Raw genomic sequence first — 19,032 nt, 5'->3', positions numbered from 1 at the left:
ATAATAATCCCTCAAGTAAAAAAAAACAATAAATTGGTGATTTTCAATCCACAACTGTTTGTGGGACGCTGCTGTGGGCAATTGGCTGCTGCGTTTCGTCCACAAATATACAGTCAATTAATTTTACAGTATATTCTGTGAAGCACTTTGAGACATCTGGAAGATGTGAAAAGCCCTATATCAAATGCAAGGATTATGATTATTAACCTGTTTTATGAGCAAGAGATATTTATTTAAACAGCCTGAAATGCAAGTTCCAGAATGCTCTAAACATTGTTGTAGATCATGTAAACAAAGAGCACAATTTTCTTCGTAAATATAGTTTAATAAAAAAAATCAACTGGAAACAAAAAGCCTTAAAATGAACAAAAGAAATGAAATCTCAACACAAAACGCCTACATGGAATTTATAAGTAGTTTAAGGCCCACAAACTCATTCCATTAACAGCCCTTGTGCTGGTTCCATATACAATTCCATTATTTTGCTCCCACAGCAGTGTGTATTTTCTGCAAAAACAGAGCAAAATGTTTTGCATTTGTTCCCTGCCACCATTCTTGACATACTGCACATTTACGCAACCTTCACAGATGCAATTATCCATGGCATTTGATTCCAAATTACAGTTTTTCTTTCAAGAATAGAAGGCTGTTCCACATCTCAATGCCTAAGATAAACACTTAGTCGCAAAAATCAAGTACCCAGTGTGGCCCGCCATCTCTCTCAGAGGTGCACCACTTTTAAACTGAGCAGTGCTCTGCTGTGAATCAGTGCAGCTCTCTGCCTTCGATTGGTTGCTGGCATCAGCTGGTGTGTCCTGGATATTTTTATCCTCTGCCCCAAGGTCAGGTAGCTGGAGGTTGATAGTCCTGACGTCGTACACGCGGAGAAGAATTTCTAATGTATCGATATCTACAAAGCCATTCTCACTCATAGCAAGGCAGGTTCGCTGCACTTGTTCGATGCAGGGAGAGAAAGAACAGATCCTTCCACCTGCAAAAAAAAAANCTGATCATCAATTTCTTCACCTTACACAAAATACAACCTTGCTTCAAACCATGTGGAGCTACAGCTCTCCCATCTACCTTTCTCGTCATGTTCACCTTATTTTTATGCAATTTGTTTTCTCTTCCCTTTCGTGGTGGTTATTTTAATTATTTAAAAGAAACATTTGATTCACAAGAAAGGATTGTGAAAATGTGGAAACCACCCCAAATTCAACTGGGACGTTTTTTGAAAATGGAAATACTATAGATACTGTACTTGGGAAGTTAATGGTAAAAATAGATTAAGGGATGTCAAGAAAGGGCAGCGATATGAGATAAAAAGATGTGTACAATGGTACAAAAAAAGCAAAATACTGCAGGTGCTGGAAATCTGAAACAAAAACAGAAGTCGCTGGGAACACTCAGCACATCAGGCAGCATTTATGGAGAAAGGAAAGTGAGTCAACGACCACTTCATCAGAATCATTACTATGTTTCATTCACCAAATTGTTTTATTCAAACTTTGATCTCTTTTACACTCACATCTTTCCTCCCTATGGAGAAGAATGGCAAGGTTGCAACTGCTTATGGTGAGAATGAGCATGGTTGCAAAACAAGCTTTGCTGAAGATTATGAAAGATGCTCTGCAAACACAGAAACCAAGATTGTATCTGGTTTGAGTGCAGATACAAAATAATGTAATTGCTCATAAAAGAAGTGGTTGACTGAATTTAAAAAAGCCACCTTATAGGGTCCATCAGAGACTTCACAATAAATCACCATCAGAGTGTAAACACCTTAAAGTCCTATTCTTTTCATAGATTCATCTCGATATAAGTCTATCACAATTTTTTGGAGGGTAAAAAAGGAAAGATGACTTTTTTTCTGCAGTATAAAAATATTTCCCAAATCATTTCACCCAATTGGAAGCTATTTTCAACTTCAATGCCTTACAACTGTACAGTATTTTAAAAGTCAAAATAGCAGAGTTCAATTTGTAAGAGTTAATGAATGTGTCAATTTTGAAGCGTGGATTTAATTTAATGATCTGCATTACATATCCACAGAGAGAGAAAAGAATAAAAGGATTTTTGAATGAATGAGTTAAACAAGTATTCAAGGTATCGTCAATGGAAATCCTACTGCCATTTTCTAGAGCATTTCCAGACTGCTTTGTACTGTCCTAAAAAGGCATATATATATTGAGTTCTCTGATGGGAGGAATACTGTATGTCATTTCCCTGGGTTGCTAAATCAGGTAGCTTTTGATTTAATTTTAAATTATTGATTTTTGCAAGGATTTCACCTTATATGTAAAGATTACCCAATAAGATCATATTGGTGTAAAGTTCATATTGGTGGATATTTAAATATATTAAAGAAACACAAGGTTAATACAAAACAAAATCGAGGAAGAAAAAACAATCTAACAAATCTCTTTAATGCCATTGCTTTCTATCCAGTCTAAAATTCATCATGTCCTTCAAAGTGACACATGCATTAAAAAAAATTGATTCTTGAATAGGAAGGGTGTGTATCATTTCTAACCCTCAATATTGAATTGCCTTTTGCCATTCATAATTGGACTTAAATTTCCACCCGTGTTGGCACAAAGTCACCCTTTTCACCATGACTGAGGCAGAAACGGATTACCTGCAATGCCCCAACCAAATCAGATCAAGTATTTCCAGTAAAGACAATTCCCACATGAAATCCTGGTCTTATGACTCCAACTCCCTGGGGATTGTTTACTTTGAAAGCAAATTTCATTTTGCTTACCCTTCAGTACCAATGCAAAGATTAAGAGTGGGTATAAAGGTTAAAGATAAGCGAGATTTATTCTCTTTGCAGCTCCATAGCACTTACTGATTTTTAAAAAAAAATTCTATAATCCAGTTCGACAGCAATGAAGTTCCGAGAAAACAGCTTCACGTGAAGAACTGCATTGTACAGTATTCTCTAATCAAGCAATCATTTTCAATTACATCCAAGTACAATAATAGATGGTCCTGTATATTTAACTCAAATTGAAGCAAAGAATCTCAATGGATTGAGACTCCACAAGTCTTCTGATAAATTATTGTTTCTACAATCTGTCAAGAGTCGGATTTTCACAACCACCAAATATGTTTCTAACAAAAAAGCATATTACAGACTGATAAAATTATATGAATGGGACACAAAGTAATTGCTCCCCCATGGAGTCCTGTAGCTCAGTGGTTAGAGCACCCGCCTTGTAAGCAAGACACCTGGGTTCAATTCCAGGCAGGGTGAAACCTTGGGCAAGTTTCCTTACTCCACACCCCTAATAATAATCCACCTCCAAAACAAACAAAAAAATTGGTCATTTTCAATCCACGACTGTTTGTGGGACACTGCTGTGCACATTTGGCTGCCGCGTTTCGCCCACAAATATACGGTCAATTCACTTTACAGCATACTGTGTGAAGCACTCTGAGACGTCTAGAAGACGTGAAAAGCGCTATATCAAATGCAAGGATTATTATTATTATAAGAGTTCAGACAGCTTCAAGTGATTTTTTTCTTCCCACTACCTTCAGCTCAGATCTTCTACAACATGCACCAAAAGGATTCTGAGATCAAGAATTCAGATAAACTTGGACTTTGGATTTTTATAATGTTCAAAATTCACATCTTGTCAATTGGACTTTCAAAAGTGCAAGGGAGTAGGGAAGCTACTGAAACTAATCGTAGACACATAATCTGCATCATCATCTCCATAACTCAGCCTTTACCTATCTCAATGCTCAGGGTTCAATACCATTTTTATTTTTTAAATTACACAACATGAAGCCTCCACGTTATGACCTGATGATTTTCTGTGACCTCAGCTACAAAAGGTTAATCTCAGGAAATCTGTATTCAGACACCATTCTGAGTTAAGCTCCTGTACAGAAGCCAAGATCTTAAGAGAAGTCAAGGTCATATCCAGACACTGAAGCTTGCTCAGGAGAAAACAGTTAATATAAAAAGTCATTAAGTGTGAAGAGAGAGTCAGAGACCGTGATGAAAAAGAGAGCGAGTGACTTTGTAGAGGATTGTTGCTGAAACAGCAAATTATCACAGCCATACTGCTACATAAGCACAGTATTGCTCATCACTTGTCAACAACAAATGGCACTTGTAAAGAAAGACGTCCCAATGGCGCTGGACAATCAGGGGTTTTGGACCCAAGCTGGGAGTTGAGGTTAGGAGGGGTGGAGGGCAAGGGGGGTTAGTCGATTGGTTAGTACAAATGCTAACATCACTATTAATGCTTTGAGCCGCAATAATTCTCTGTAAAATCTTGAAACTAAATTTCAAAATACTGAATTGAAATAGTTGCTAAAAACTGCTCCAAAATAAAAGTATGATGGGAAAAAACATTGGGTGGCTGCTGAGATTTAGGATTTAATTACACGCATAGAATAAATAGACAATGATAATGCGTTTGGATTCACTCGGTCGGGTACAACCTTATAATCATGTTCATGTCCAGCACAGTTGACAGTTGTGAGTGTAGGAAAATAGTTAATAATAAATAATCCTTGCATTTGATAATCTTTAACGTCAAAACATGTAAAAGGACTCAACTAGGAATTACTGGTCAAGAGTAGTCACTGTATTTGTAAACACTCTCTCGAATGTATCTAATGGTATTTAAATGACATTTGAGAACTCATCCAAATATTTAACTTTCAGTACAACTGCAAGGGGGCTTTAAGCTTTTTTTTGATAAACAAGGAAATGCAATATCATTTGTCTTTTGTCACCAAACAATAACAATTTTTCATGTCAGGTATGGCAAAAGCTAATTTCTGTATTCTGGTTTAATTGATCCAAAATGGATCTGAATTGAGCTTCAAGAAAAAAAAAAGAAAAAAAATGTCCAACTCTTGTACGCATACTATTCAGCCCCTGGGAAAAAGGAAATGGAATTTATATCAGTCACTCTAATTTAGAGTGGGGTAGAATATCAGGCTATTTTGGTCGAGTGCCTTGGGACGTCCTTCTGACTTGAAAGGCGCTATACAAATGTAATTTGTTATTGTTGGGGTGTTGGATGACATCCAGAATTCCCAATATAGCAGGTCACCTATCATGGCTGTGTCATTTGGTGGCAGCACAGGCCAGAGGTTAGGCAACATTACAGAAACTAATAATTCTAAAGATTATTGCAGCCACCTTCATGCACCTCAGCACATGGTTATAGTGGCCTGAGAACAGGTTCCTCCAGTCCCCATTCTCTTAACTGACTGTGACTGTTACTCTCAGATAGACATTATTTGACCAAAGTTTTCTGAAGTCCAATTTCATCATTATTGACTTGGCCATTGAGCTCTGTTTCCATCACACAACATGTTCACAATGAGATTAGTTTGAGTACAATCAATTTTGCCTAGCTGACCTTTGAAAAGTTCACTGAATAGTTGTTATGAACTATTATTGGGATTCCAAACCTTAAAAGCATCACAAAGTCAATCAATCTAAATAACAACTATTGATTTCCCTAAGTTCTTGGGAACGCGTCCAACTGACAAATCCTAAACTCCCATTTTTTTAAAAAACAGAACGCATGTGTTTCTGTGGCAGTCTGCAGTGACAAAATTCAGGCTGTCATTTTGAGGATCTCATTAGATGAAGATTTAAAACAGTTCAAGGGATGAACTGAGGTGCCTTGTTGTCTGGCTGAAAGAACCTGAAGGCAGCGAACAACATAAAGAGGATCTATAAATAAGATGGAAAGAAATTTAAGAAGAGATAAATAAGCCAGGCAGATGCCAAATCACTAACAATAAAGCACGAGTGTAAAGCCAACATGCTCCAAGATCATGGCACAAGTGCACCATCCCTGAGAATAGGAGTGAGAAAGAGCCACTCTCTTACCTTCAATCTTCAGGGCAGATTTTGCGTATACAATAGCCTCCCAAGGAGATGGAATATCCAAAAACACAGCATCCGCAAGGTTGCTGACTCCAAATCCTTCCTTACAGACATCTTGGTTTTTCACCGTGACCAAGTGGTCGACCTTATGATCACGGAATTCCTCTTCAGCTTTCTCCGCTCGCTGTTTATGAAATTCCACCGTATACAGGTGGCCTGTTGGTGCAATAGTCCTGATGATAGCATGAGACAAAGAGCCACTTCCTGTACCTGCAGAAAAAGATGGGTTGCTTTTTAACTGAACATATTTCATTTATGGTCTCTTTTACATAAGAACAGGAGCAGACGATTAAATACGTCTCATGTTTATTACTAACTTCTTTGCTTTTCCTCCCTACTCCCAATACCATTCTTATCCATCTCCCCATTAAACATCTCGATTCTGCCTGAGCGGTATTCTTTACTTTGTAACTAAAATTATTTGCATTTAATAGTCAGGGAAATCGATTCTTATGGTCGGCGTTATATTTTTTAATATTGCAGGTTTTCTCAAGCGTTAAGTTTCTTTCCATTGTCACTGGTGCTTTTGTAATGGTTGTAATGCATTGAGTTAAAACAGGATTACAATGCAAGTACAACATGCTAATATAACCACAACAGGACTTCTATCAAACAACACAATGTTTTAGCAACCTTTCTGGTATTTGGACACTTGCCTAATGATAAGAAACCCACAAATATCATTTAAGATAACTGAGACTCAGCAATCTTTTTGTGACTAAACTTAGCTTTAAGGCTATTAAAAAGGTGAACTAGGAAGGAAAGCTGTTCAAGAACCATTTTGTATTTCCTTTCATCTTTTCAAACTTGTCCTTGGCAACAGAAATGACAGTGATTCTGGAAGCAGCCAAGGGGAAGACAATGCAAACGGTTTATATCTTGTGAGTTAATAGGTTTTTTTGCACATCAGCTGAAATGGTCAAGCCACTCAACCCCAATTTCACCGGGTACGTTACATCACAACAGATCAAACGGCAGTGAGCAGTGCTCATTGTGTTTTGAATTACTGTACATCCTGGTGCCGTACGACTGTTAGTAGAATGCTATTGCTTTCACATCCAGCGGGTTTAACCTTGTTGCATCTTTTGGAACTCAACACTGGTCTCCTCTGAACCTTTTCCCACAGAGGGGACGCATTCAGAAAATTTTCCTTTGCAGTTTGTTGTGACACTCAGTTATCTGGAGCACAGTTTTGTATCCCAGTTCCCTGGACAGTTTGTTCTAATTGGCCATCAGAGAGAGTCACAACTGTGGCAAACGACATGGGTTTCAATTGCTCTAAAACATCTGCATGTTGTATATCTATATATATATAGCAGGATAGAGGATTACTTTAGGAAATAAATTACTAATTGAAAAGGTAGTCCAATAAAACATTTGAGGTAGTGGCTCACATATACCTTGTCCACTTATTGTTAACAAGCACGGTGAAAGCAGCTCGATTTATGCTATGGGGAGAAATTTTGCAGCAATAGTATGGTTTGTTAATCTGACATCTTGTGCAGAGAGAGGTACTGCTCAGGCTAACAAAGCCAAGAGAACTTAATGTAAACTGGTAGCAGCAGGTGTAGAATACACATTTTCCCACTATTATTACAGCCCTCAGAAATACAGGATAGTGTCTTCTGCTCAATTGGATTTAACACCCTTTGTCCCACTGTTGCTAAGAGAACAATGTTTATTCAGACAACGTAATTTAAATGTAAATCAATGTATCAACAAAGTGGAAGACTGTGGCAGATGTTTAAAGTTTAAAGACAAAAAAATTACATTCAGGAACTAAATAGCATGATCATTTTAAATTCCTAAGCGTAATATGCACAAGCTTCTTGATATAAAGCTTTTGTTTTACTGTCCTGATTTAGATTCTTTCTTATTTCTGTTTATGTAATGAATTAGGACAGGACCACAATATACAAATTAATGACTGAGCTAAACTGAACAGAAAATTACCAATATCACAATCCCAGATGCAAAGATACAAATTTCATACTTACAATCATTTTCACAATATTTTTGCCACACAAAAAAACCCTGATTTGTAAAAAAAATAAACCAAGTTACAGAATTTCAATCAAATACAGGTGAATGCAACACTGAAATACGAAAATTCCTGGCAATGTTCAGATACAGATGAATCGTCACTTAGCCCAAATTTATTCCAAGTCCATTACATAAACAGAAATAAGCAAGGAATCTAAATCAGGACAATAAAACGAAAACTAGCCAAGTTTTAGATCAAGAAGCTTGTGCATAGGAATTTAAAATGACCCTGCTTAAGGACCCCACTAAAATGAGTTACTGTAAAAGTATTTAAAAATATTTCAAAGTGATTTGAAGGGCTTCTCCCCTTTTATATTCCCTCACTTAGCAAATCAGCTGCTTCTGAAAGCACCATCTGTGAGAACCACTTGAGCGATCTCCTGCAGCTCACATGATCAGGCTGAAAACTACTGACATCATCCACGCCTGAATAAGCGCTCATAATCAGGCAGCCTCAAGTGCAAGGTTTTCTCCTCCCTAATCCCACTACCAAAAAATTATTTTGGAGACTTTATGTTTACGTGTAAGCACGCGTCTGAATCCACAATAGACTGGCGGCTAATTAGAGAACACAAAAATAGCCAAGTGCTTAATTCATTTCTACAGCTCTTCCGGATTTCAACCTTAAGCCATCGTACACCAAAGTCATTACCAGGAACACAGTAGCAATGGACGATTGAAGTTGGTCCAACGAATCATGTTCAAAATAAAACAAAAATACATCTTACACTTCAAGTCGATTTCTTCACCAAATGGCTCTCGAATTTCCCGTCAACTCTAGTTTGAAATCCCTACATTGCAGCTTTTGAACTTGGAATATAATCCATTGTACACTACAGTTGAATAAGCTTTTATATAAAAATCTTCAACACTCATAGAGCTCATTCAATCCTCTCATCCTTTTTGTTACTAACTCACCAATCAGCTGAAACAGTACATCTCTTTCTCTATTTATCCATGAATACCTTGGTTTGAATCTCATCCTCACTTAACCTTCAAACCTTCACTGTTCCAGCAAAATAAGTGGATCATAAAGCCAAGCTCATGTTTTAAGTCTATAAAATGTAGCAGAAAGACATTCCTAAGGAATTGCCACATGTTAACTTCTGATAAAGAATAGGCTCGTAATAATAATAATGGCTCAAAGTGCTTCACAAGATTTACTGTAAAGTGTAGAGACTATGTTTCAGCAAATCCAGCAGCCAAATGCTATACAACTTTATCCCATAACAGCCATAAAGTGAACGACTTTATCCAGGGGAATTGTTGGCCAGAACACTGAAGGAACTCCCTTCTTTTTTTCAAAATGTATTATGGGATCGTCACCATCCATCTGAACAGAACCTCAGTTTAACGCTTCACAAAATGACAAAGTAGTACCATCCCAGCATTGCACAGGAATGTCAGCCTAGACTATGAGTTAAACGTTTTCAATGGGGCTTGAACTCGTGTCTTTCAGACTGAGGGGTGAAAGTGGTGCCAACTGAACCAGGCTGAGACCTTACTGTAGTAGATGGATTTCAACACAATGAGGATAAATAAANGATAACAATTCAGAAATGCAATGTACTACATGCAAGGTGTTGCAAGAGTCTCCCCAGATATGTTGACATCAATATTCTTGTACAACTCTTAAAGTGCTGCAAGGAAATTGCACAAGAAGAAACTAAACTTCCTTTTGGCAGCTTTAGCGAAAAGCAATTTATTTTGATAACAGGAAATAAATTAGCCCAGAATTTTAGAAGTTGAAGGATCAAAGATAAGAGTTTCAACGCCAGGTTAGTATTTCTGTGGATTGGGGAATCAAAGGTAAAAGATGGTAGAACTGGGTTGGAATTTCAGTAGATAGATCAAAGGTAATAAATGGTAGAGATAAGAAAAGGTAAGAGGTGAAAGGTTCGCTTAGATTTTCAAGACATATGAAGAAACAGTGTTAGAAGGCTATTCGTCCCAAAACTTGTTTGGGATTCAACCATTTGCACTGTGAGAGAAATCAAGGTTGTGAGCAGTGAGAGGGTATGAAGAAAGTTAAGAAACATAGAGCAGAATCACTCTTTCTTATGTTTCACATGCCTTAGAGAAAAATGATTCCCCTTAGGTTAGGGACTTATTTGGGCTGTGGAGTCAATACATGTTCCAAACAAAACAATGAATCAAAAAATGAAGAGGAAAATTACTGCACACCTGGTGAAAGAACAGCTATGTTTGAGTTATAGGTATCATTGGTCACAGCACCTGGAATTGATCTGAACAATTTTCATTTGTTTGCACCTAGCGGATCCTTCACCCATAATAAAAGCTAGCTAGCAACCTCTCCAAAACATTTTAATGGTTGTTACGCAGTAAGTGGAAAACATAGATTTTGAAATAGTTTTAAATGTAGTGATTGAAACCATATAATGCTAGACACATTCTTTTGTATTTATGCCCCTTCTATTTTCAGTGATGAGCTGGGTTTTTTCATCATTCACTTACATTATTACAAGGTTGGGGCTCTGTGCATATGGAGAGTGCTTCTCATTATCCCAAAAACCGACAGGGACATTCTTAACGATTGCAAAAAAATGAGAGACAGTCATTAAAAGTGAAGTGGTAGCAGCAAAGACATCTAGGATTTTCAAACAGTAAATCAAAAACTGCCTTTTACTTTTAAAATAAAAATATTTTTTGATGGTGCTTTATGTCTCTTGCATAATTCAGTCAATGTCAATTGATATTGCTAATTAACCTCACTAGCAGTGTATGCGCATTTGTGGGTTCTACATCACATTTCTAGTATTGGGCTGGTCTCCTCTGTCTCATGATATATTGGTCTGGTCTTTCTTGCTGTCTCTACATCAGCAGTATAAAAGGCAGCATTAACTACAAGTATAAGACATGTATAGTCTGGATATTTCTATTAAATGTAAACATTTTAATCAATTTGCTGAGTGTACTTTTTTTAAAATATAAAATGCAGCTATTGCAACTGTTACTAAACTGTGCTATCCAAAACAATCTCAGATTCAGTGGACATTCTTACTCATCATAGATTCCTCTGTGCAAGGAGCCATCAGTCATCCTCCTACACAGATGGAAAAAAAACCTAGAGGAGTCTGTGAAACTGATAGAGATCAGTGGTGGTTTGTGTAAGCAGAACGGGGAGACTTTGATCAATATTGATCAGATCTTTGGCACAGTATAAAATCCATGTTGCATCATTCATCAAAGGTCAGGAGCAATGGAAATAAAAGCAATAACTAATTTCACTAATGTTATTGATGAAAACTGGGGCTGTATAAGTAATGGAGTAGTTGATCAATTGTGAAGCAATTTTGCCATGGGGTGGGGGGTTGGGAGAAGAGTGGAAAAGGAGAAAACTAATCCCAATGGGGTTCTGATGGAAGACTGGTTCAGCACCAAGGGAATGAACAGCACAGTCATTTAACAACTAGCAAAGCAAGAAGAAAAAACAGTTGGGCACAGATGTAAATATGCCTGCGAGTTAGACGAGGCATGATAACCCAGTGAAAACAATTAGTCAGTCAGTGCCATAGTTCAAAAATTAATGCAAACCCAATCAAATTTATCAGGTTTGTTGCATTCATATTCCAATCACTGTTACATTTCAATAACAAGTTACGAGCTCGCTGTCATCTCAATCCAAGGCATTCAGTGATTGTTGTAGACGTCAATCTGGCATTGATTTTACAACTATAAACATTTGCTACTGACAGTTAGAGCCACTCTGATAGTAGGAGAAACAAAGTGGTTTTGCGATTGCAGCCACAGTATTAACCATTTAAGGACTATTGTACAATTGACACAATAAAAAAAACTATTTCTCTTTACTGAATGTTCATATTTTGCCCTTTACAACGTTCTGCTAGCACAACATAGGATGTAAAGTGAGGTTTTAGGATTCCTCTAGTCACATCTAATAGAATCTCCCCTTTTCCATGAAACAATGAAGATCCTTAAAAACAACTAAGCATTTTGGTGCGCCCAACATGCAATCAGATACATACTATCTACAAGGTTACGCAGCAGCAGGGAACTTTACTTTTACATTCACAAGATCCTACTATAATTAATACATTTGATGCAAAGTATAATAAGGCTGACAAGTTCTTTCATAGTAAAAACGGCAAATTTCTACAATTTAAGAACACAAATAATGGGATTTGAAATACAATAATACAAAGCAGAAGTCTTTGCATTTAATTGCAATAATAGGTTGCAAGATTCACAAATTGATGAGCAAAGTCTGAAAAGTGAACAAGCTCATGCTAGTGTGAAACTGGTTTGCAATTATTGCACACTAGACCCAATATTACAGTCAGTTTCTTTTTCCTATATGGAGATACTATAACAGTGATCGAGAGACATGAAGAATAGTGTGCAGTACGACCCTGCTTTAAGGTCATATTTCACAGCATTGCGTTATCACAACAAGGGCTGTCTGTTCATTAATTTTCAACATACACATGGGTTACAAACTTGCAAAAGATATAAAAATATAGGAGAAGCATTGCATTGAGACTAGTCCACATCACACCAGATCACAAATCTTGAAAATTAAACCATTACAATCAATGGGACAATCATTGATTCCTGCAAAGGTTTGTGTCTCAGCTGCCTGATGTTTTTAATCTTACTATATTCACTGCCTAGCAAATACAGCAGTCTGAATATTCACACATTACATTAACCTATAAATGTATTTCATTAAACAACATACATGCAAGGATAAAGGTTTTTACTAGAATTAGAGGCTTGACACTGCAATCATAATATATTCACAGATTTCATGAGTACATACTGGCACTAGATGGGAAAATAATAATTTTACTTGAATAATAACATAGCAAAAGATTTGGTCACTTGCATTCATGATGAATGAATGTTCATGATCCATGCTGATTGAATATTTTAATCGATGACAAATGAATCAAGCTTTGCCCTTCAAGTGAGAAAACTACCGAATTATAGAAAATGCAGCTAGTCTACATATGCAAGCTATTTTCCTGCATTTCCCTGCAGTACAAACAGCACAGTAAATATGGCAATGTACCAACATCTATCTCACTGAAGAGAAGGGAACAATCCTGAAAATCAATGTATTGCAGTTCCCATCTGAATATGGCCAAAAGAAGGTTACAAAGTCATCCAATGCCTGTGGGTCAGCTAAACCATTAAAAACAATGGAAAACAAACACGTGAGCACCATACCCAAGTATATAATATATGTATTATATATACGTATATATAGAATAACATCTCTATATTCCACAAAAATATATATTATATGTATATATGAAAAAATTAAACTGTTCAGCAACTAAAATCATTTCCATTTACTGTTCTGGACACTGTGCCAGATATACAAATGAATGCAAAAGATTCTACAAGGAACATAGCCACCTGATAGAATATCCACAAACAAGGACGCCTGCCAGCTCTCTGCATCTTGCGGAAGAAATAAGCTTAACATTTTTCTGAAATCTGAACTCCTACACGATCTCCAGGAGAGAAGCCTGCTCCTCTTCTGCTTGCTTAACTATAAACAACAACAACTTCCATTATATACCACCCTTAACACAGGATAGCGTCTTGGAGCGCTTGGAAACATCATACCTGATTCGCAAACAATGGATCCTGGTTTCAATTCCAACATCATCACTATCATGGAGATATCAGTGGAATAAAGGATCTGGGTCCGGTGAGGAAGAGTCACAGTCCACAATTCTGGAGTGGGATAGAGTATATACACCCAGCCTCCCTTGCTGCATGTAACCTTTGACCCATATTTCTTGCCAATTAGATCTGCTGAATGCTTGATCGCCCCGTATTTGGTCTGAGTAGCTCCACCGCTCTTAACCTTGATTGCAAACATGGAGTCATGGCCCAGGAAGACGATGGCTATGTCACCATCTAGAATAACATCTCTATATTCCGCAAAACTCATGTTTGATTACGGATTTGTGTTCTAAACCTAGAAAGGAGGACATAAGGAGAAGAAAAATGTATATTTTTATATCACTTCACAAGCAAGGTCAGTGTGTTAAAAACAATGAAGAAATCCAGTAGAATGGACACTCTTTAAAAACAGCAGTCATAGGATTTGAGACACAGCATGGCTTAACCTTGAAAAAGGTGACCACTGAAGCATTCACTTTAACAATCTTACCCAGCAGTGCTGGCTTCTCCTGTCTGTCTAGAGAGCTTCACTGGTGAGAAATTCACAAGCATTCAACGATACCTCTAGCGCAAGGATAGAGTGTCCTTGACACAGGTGATGAATAGGAAAGCAGGGAATGCCTTGGTAAGTTGCATACATTTTTTTCGTCCTTGTAAAAGTAAGGTGACATTAACAAATGCAAATATATAGCAAAGAAGCTGCACTATTCACACTGGGCTTCCCAAGAAAATAAATCCTGACTCTAATGCAGAATCCAAGGAGGAGTTGAGACATCTGTCATTGTTCATTTGATCGCACTTCCAAATACTAAACCTGAAAACAGAAAATGTAGGTGGTGGAGGGGGGGAAGGGGATAAAAACATCTATTACTGACTTATGGCTATTTGTGGCATCTTGCTCACAACTTGCTGCTGCATTTGCCCACGGAAATGATCATGGCACTTAATAGTAACTAATCATGAAGTGCTTGGAGATGTTCTCACATGATAAGGTTCTATAAAAATGCAAGCATGCAACTCTAACTAGCAAATATTTCTATATTTGGGGAATATGTTCATACCAACAAAAACACAAGTTTGTTCTTTTATTATATACATATATCGCTTAGAGGACTTTATAATAATAAAACATTAGTAAAATGCCTGCACATGAGGTTTCCTTTGTCAGAGTGCACTGGCACGAACTTAACAGTTGAGTGAACCGTACATTCTCACATACATTCGCTCTCGTTACTCCATTCCTGAATGTATGATACCAGTCTCACTTTCACAGATTAGGGTTATTTTTGAATCCTGAACACATCCGTACTAATTTTATGCATAAAATTTTGTTTACAATTACATCAACTGAGGGAAAACTATGCCACAGAATATTGTAGAAAAAAAACAATCTTCCTCCCTCCCCAATTGCATTTTTTGTTTCGCCTTCATTCCTCAATTTGTTTTCAATTTAACCGGTTTCTGTATTTCCATGTGAAGAAAAACAACAGGAAGGCCAGAAAATGCTAGTCCGGGACAAACGAAAATGGCCAGAAAAATATCATATAAATGTTTATTCCTTTATCTGTGTTCTCGTGCAGTCCCTTGTCCCAGAATCCTTTTTTAGATTTACTGCACAAATGGGAGTGTCTGGGTGACAGTAACATTGCAAAACTAAGGTCATACATTTGCTCTAGTGAGATGTCTTGCTTGGATTTCCTTTCAGATTGAGAGGATTCAAAAACTAGGGGTAGATGGACTAGTCTCATTATTGAGCTTCTACTCCCTAATTTGGGGTGTTGATTGAGCAATTTGTGCAGTGGATTTTAAAAAAGATTCTGGGCCCGCCTGTCTACTTCCCAACTCTCATGGTCTTTGCTGGCTAGAATGCATTTGCACGGAATCATAATAAGCATTCCAGTTTGTAAGTTAAACAGAACCCTGATTAAAAGCACTTGGCAGTACCTCAGGGTTTGGTCAGCTTACATTCCCCTGTTCTTACGGAAAAACGCTCAGAACAGTCATTAGCAGCATTAGTACAAAGACCATGATGCAACTACTGAACTGCAGTAGTCGAGTTCATTTAAGGAACATGGGGCTTTTCCCACTGCTAATGTCTACTGTCTCGGCCAATAGGGTTGCTGGAAATCCAATAAACGAGAGTACTAAAGTCCACAGCTCTAAACGGGTTATGAAGAGGTCAAGACGCATTCTCTAAAATTGGTGCCTTAATTAAAGGAAAAAAAACAAGGGCAAAAAGGACATGGTGCCTGATGAGCATCTGTAGAATCTTCTCCTTGGGCAGAACAAGAACCAACAAGAGCATCTTCTGATGACTGTTCTATTCTGAAACAGTCATCCATTTTACAACTCCCAAAACAGCTAGAACATCACCCTTCAGTAAATACATACTGAACCGCTTTACTGGTACAAATCTGTAATTAACATTTCCTCCAGACTGCTGAGTTATTCATCCAAAACAAGTATATTACACAACCCCTATGCTCGAAACTTCAGAACTATTCATCCAATCACCAAGGCTCGAAGATAAACTGGGATTTAGAATGTGGACCGCCCAATGTAGTGTTCTTGTACAAGTCATACAAAGGTGGTTTTTTTTTGGTTCAGCAGAAGATTGAGTTACATTAAATTACAGTTCTGGACTATTTAGATCCATCTAAAATTGTGGTCCAACTACACTATAAAATATCTACCTCTCTGAGCATTAGAATTATTCAACTGACTATTACTTGATGCCCGACCAAGGTTACAAAACATCTAGCAATATGCAAGATTGATTAAATACTCCCAGAGGTACAAAGTTTGTTTAATTCCTCAATTAGATATGGCACAAGTGGGGGGGGGGGGGGGGGGCAGTCCTAATTTTAGCAAAATGACAAATCAACTAATTTTAAATAGCTATAAGAAAACATAGTTCCAAGGGACAACACAAAAACTTCAGTACCTTAACATGAATCTTGCCAAGTGCTCAGGACAATTAGTAATATCTTTTTGAATGCGATCGCTCCAGTTACACTACTGAATTACACACATCACCCATTTCATTATCAAGACAACAAATGAGAGATTAGAATACAATGAAGACAAAAACACTTTTACTAAAAATAAAGTCCCACTACATTGAAACAAAGCTACATTTGTACAATCCAATTCTGCAGACATACTTTATTTTAAAAAGGTGAGACTCAGGAAAGGGGGATTTTTTTTTCCTGATAGCCTCTAACCCACAGGATACTGATAGGCTGAATGTCCAACAAAGCAGGACTAAGCAGAGGAAGAGGAGGCGGTAAGTGTACAGCTTGTTTTAAAATAGAAATTTGATATTAATGGTACATGCAATTGATGTAGTATTTGTTACAATGTGTTAATTGTGTGTTCCTCTCAAATGGAGTGAATTCATCGGTATGCATGACAGCTTGTCTGCATCAGCAACATCCACAGACAGCAATGTGAATGATCAAATGAACTATGCACATTACACATAAACTTTGCATTTGGTATAGTGCCTACAATGTCAAATATCTCAAAATGGCTCACCAAGTTTCTGTAAATTACGACTATGTCCGCGAAGGAAAACATGGCAGCCAATTTGCACACAGCAAAGTAAATGACCATTTTGTTTCTAGAGGAATGTTGGTTAGGACACCATGATAACCTCCCTTCTCTTTTCAAATAGCATCATGGGATGTTTAACATTCACCTGAACAAACTGACAAAATCTTGTTTGAACATCCAATACTGCACTCCCACATTAAGCTCAAAGTTCCAACCTACAATCTTCGGACCTAGAGGTTATGTTCAAGTTAATTTGGGGAAGCTAAAAACATACACACACACACACACACAACAAAAGAGAATTTACCTAAAATAAACCATGGTGAAAAACTAAAAGCAAAAAAGATGAATAGTTGTCGTCAGTGACAAGCAAACAAGAGCCAGATGGTACAAGGAGACGCTAAGTGAAAAACTCTTTAGGTGTCATCAAAATAAGCAGCAGACATGAAACAGAAAAGTTGTAGAAATACAGCAACGGGCATGATGCAAATGCATCTACAAGGTCAGCACTAATTCAACCACATGAACAATGGCAGATTAGGTTTTAACAATGTTAACTGAACTCAATTCAGAGGTAATCTCAAAATTCACAATGGGTTATTTGATTGCAACAACAACTTGCATTTTATGCAGTGCCTTCGCAGGGTGGTGTCTCGGGTGCGCTTTTTTAAAAAAAACACACATATTGGGTACCCCACACCAAAGTCTGATTTTACTTGGGTGGCAAATCAGTATCTAAGGCAATGGATGTACAGAAAGGTGCTTTCAACTAAGCATAGTATAAATTGGTCATTTTCAATCTACGACTGTTTGTGGGACATTGCTGTGCGCAATTGGCTGCCGCGTTCGCCCACAAATATACAGTCAATTCACTTTGCAGTGTGTTCTGTGAAGCGCTTTGGGACGTCCTCCCGACGTGAAAAGCGCTATATCAAATGCAAGGATTATTATTATTATTATTATCATTGACAGCTGTCGCCAGAAGCCAAAGCATGCACCCCATTACTCGAATGTCATTAGTTTATGATAACTTTCCATGAAAATATCTGAGTCAAACATACCACAGTTTGCATCAATAACGTCGCCCCTCTTGGACTACCCTTTCACCTTCAGGACCCCGAGTGAGTGTGCAATGCACAACTCATTTGAAATAACCGATGCGCAGGATTAAGAGCATTTCAAACCATCCCACCTGCCAGGGTTAAGAGTTCAAAATCCGGCCCACGATGGAAATAAATCCCCACTCCACTCCACCCCCTCTCCTGCGGCATTTTTTTTTTTTTTGCTTTGCTTTTGCTATCAATTCGGGCAGAGCGGCGGATTTAAAATCATAAACTAGTTCGTGTCACCACAGTGCGGGGCGGGAGGGGGAGTAAGACTCGAAGGTTAAATGTGTGTGTGTGTGTGTGTGTGAGAGAGAGAGAGGTAAACGAGCCCCTTTGCCTACAATGCCAAAGAAAAAAACCCCCCAAAAAAACTCAAGTGAAATAAGCCTTCGGACACGAGGGCGGCCCGGACCCGGGCCCGGGCCCTGTCCTGCACTGGGCCTCACTGCCCTGTCAGGGGGTGAGGTGAGGGGAGAGAGACTAACACCAGCTCCGACCCTAACGAAGGCCACTGAGCACAGCTTAATATACATATACACACACACACACACACACACAACATATATGACCATAACAATCGCGAGCCCACCATGAACACGCCTCACACACACACACGCACGTTGGCCGAAGACTCACCAGGCGCCGCGCCGCTGACTGCGGCTGCTCGAGCGGGACCGGAAGCGGCCCCGCGTGACGGGGGGGGTGGGGGAGGGGGGGGGT

The 19,032-nt window shown here is 38.1% G+C and overlaps 1 protein-coding gene across 7 annotated transcripts; it reads right to left on the bottom strand.

Moving 5' to 3' along the window:
* Positions 1-304: 304 nt before the first annotated feature.
* Positions 305-19,000, bottom strand: trmt61a (tRNA methyltransferase 61A). Of its 7 annotated transcripts, none has more exons than XM_042338245.1 (4): positions 18,949-19,000; positions 13,589-13,946; positions 5,873-6,139; positions 305-991 (listed from the first exon to the last, which is right to left on the bottom strand). In XM_042338245.1, exons 2-4 carry the CDS (start codon positions 13,917-13,919, stop codon positions 666-668), a joined length of 924 nt encoding a protein of 307 aa, XP_042194179.1. In that variant the 5' UTR covers positions 13,920-13,946; positions 18,949-19,000; the 3' UTR covers positions 305-665. The 7 variants fall into 7 exon arrangements, with proteins under 7 accessions (XP_042194179.1, XP_042194180.1, XP_007886475.1 ...); XM_042338246.1 differs by having other exon boundaries at positions 18,932-18,978; XM_007888284.2 differs by lacking the exon at positions 18,949-19,000 and adding an exon at positions 18,902-18,927.
* Between the last annotated feature and the right edge of the window lie 32 nt (positions 19,001-19,032).

This window comes from Callorhinchus milii, unplaced genomic scaffold (genome assembly GCF_018977255.1).
Source record: "Callorhinchus milii isolate IMCB2004 unplaced genomic scaffold, IMCB_Cmil_1.0 Scaffold9, whole genome shotgun sequence".
NCBI classification, from domain to species: domain Eukaryota; kingdom Metazoa; phylum Chordata; class Chondrichthyes; order Chimaeriformes; family Callorhinchidae; genus Callorhinchus; species Callorhinchus milii.
Note: the sequence above shows the minus strand (reverse complement) of the source record. Positions and strands in the feature narration are given on the sequence as shown.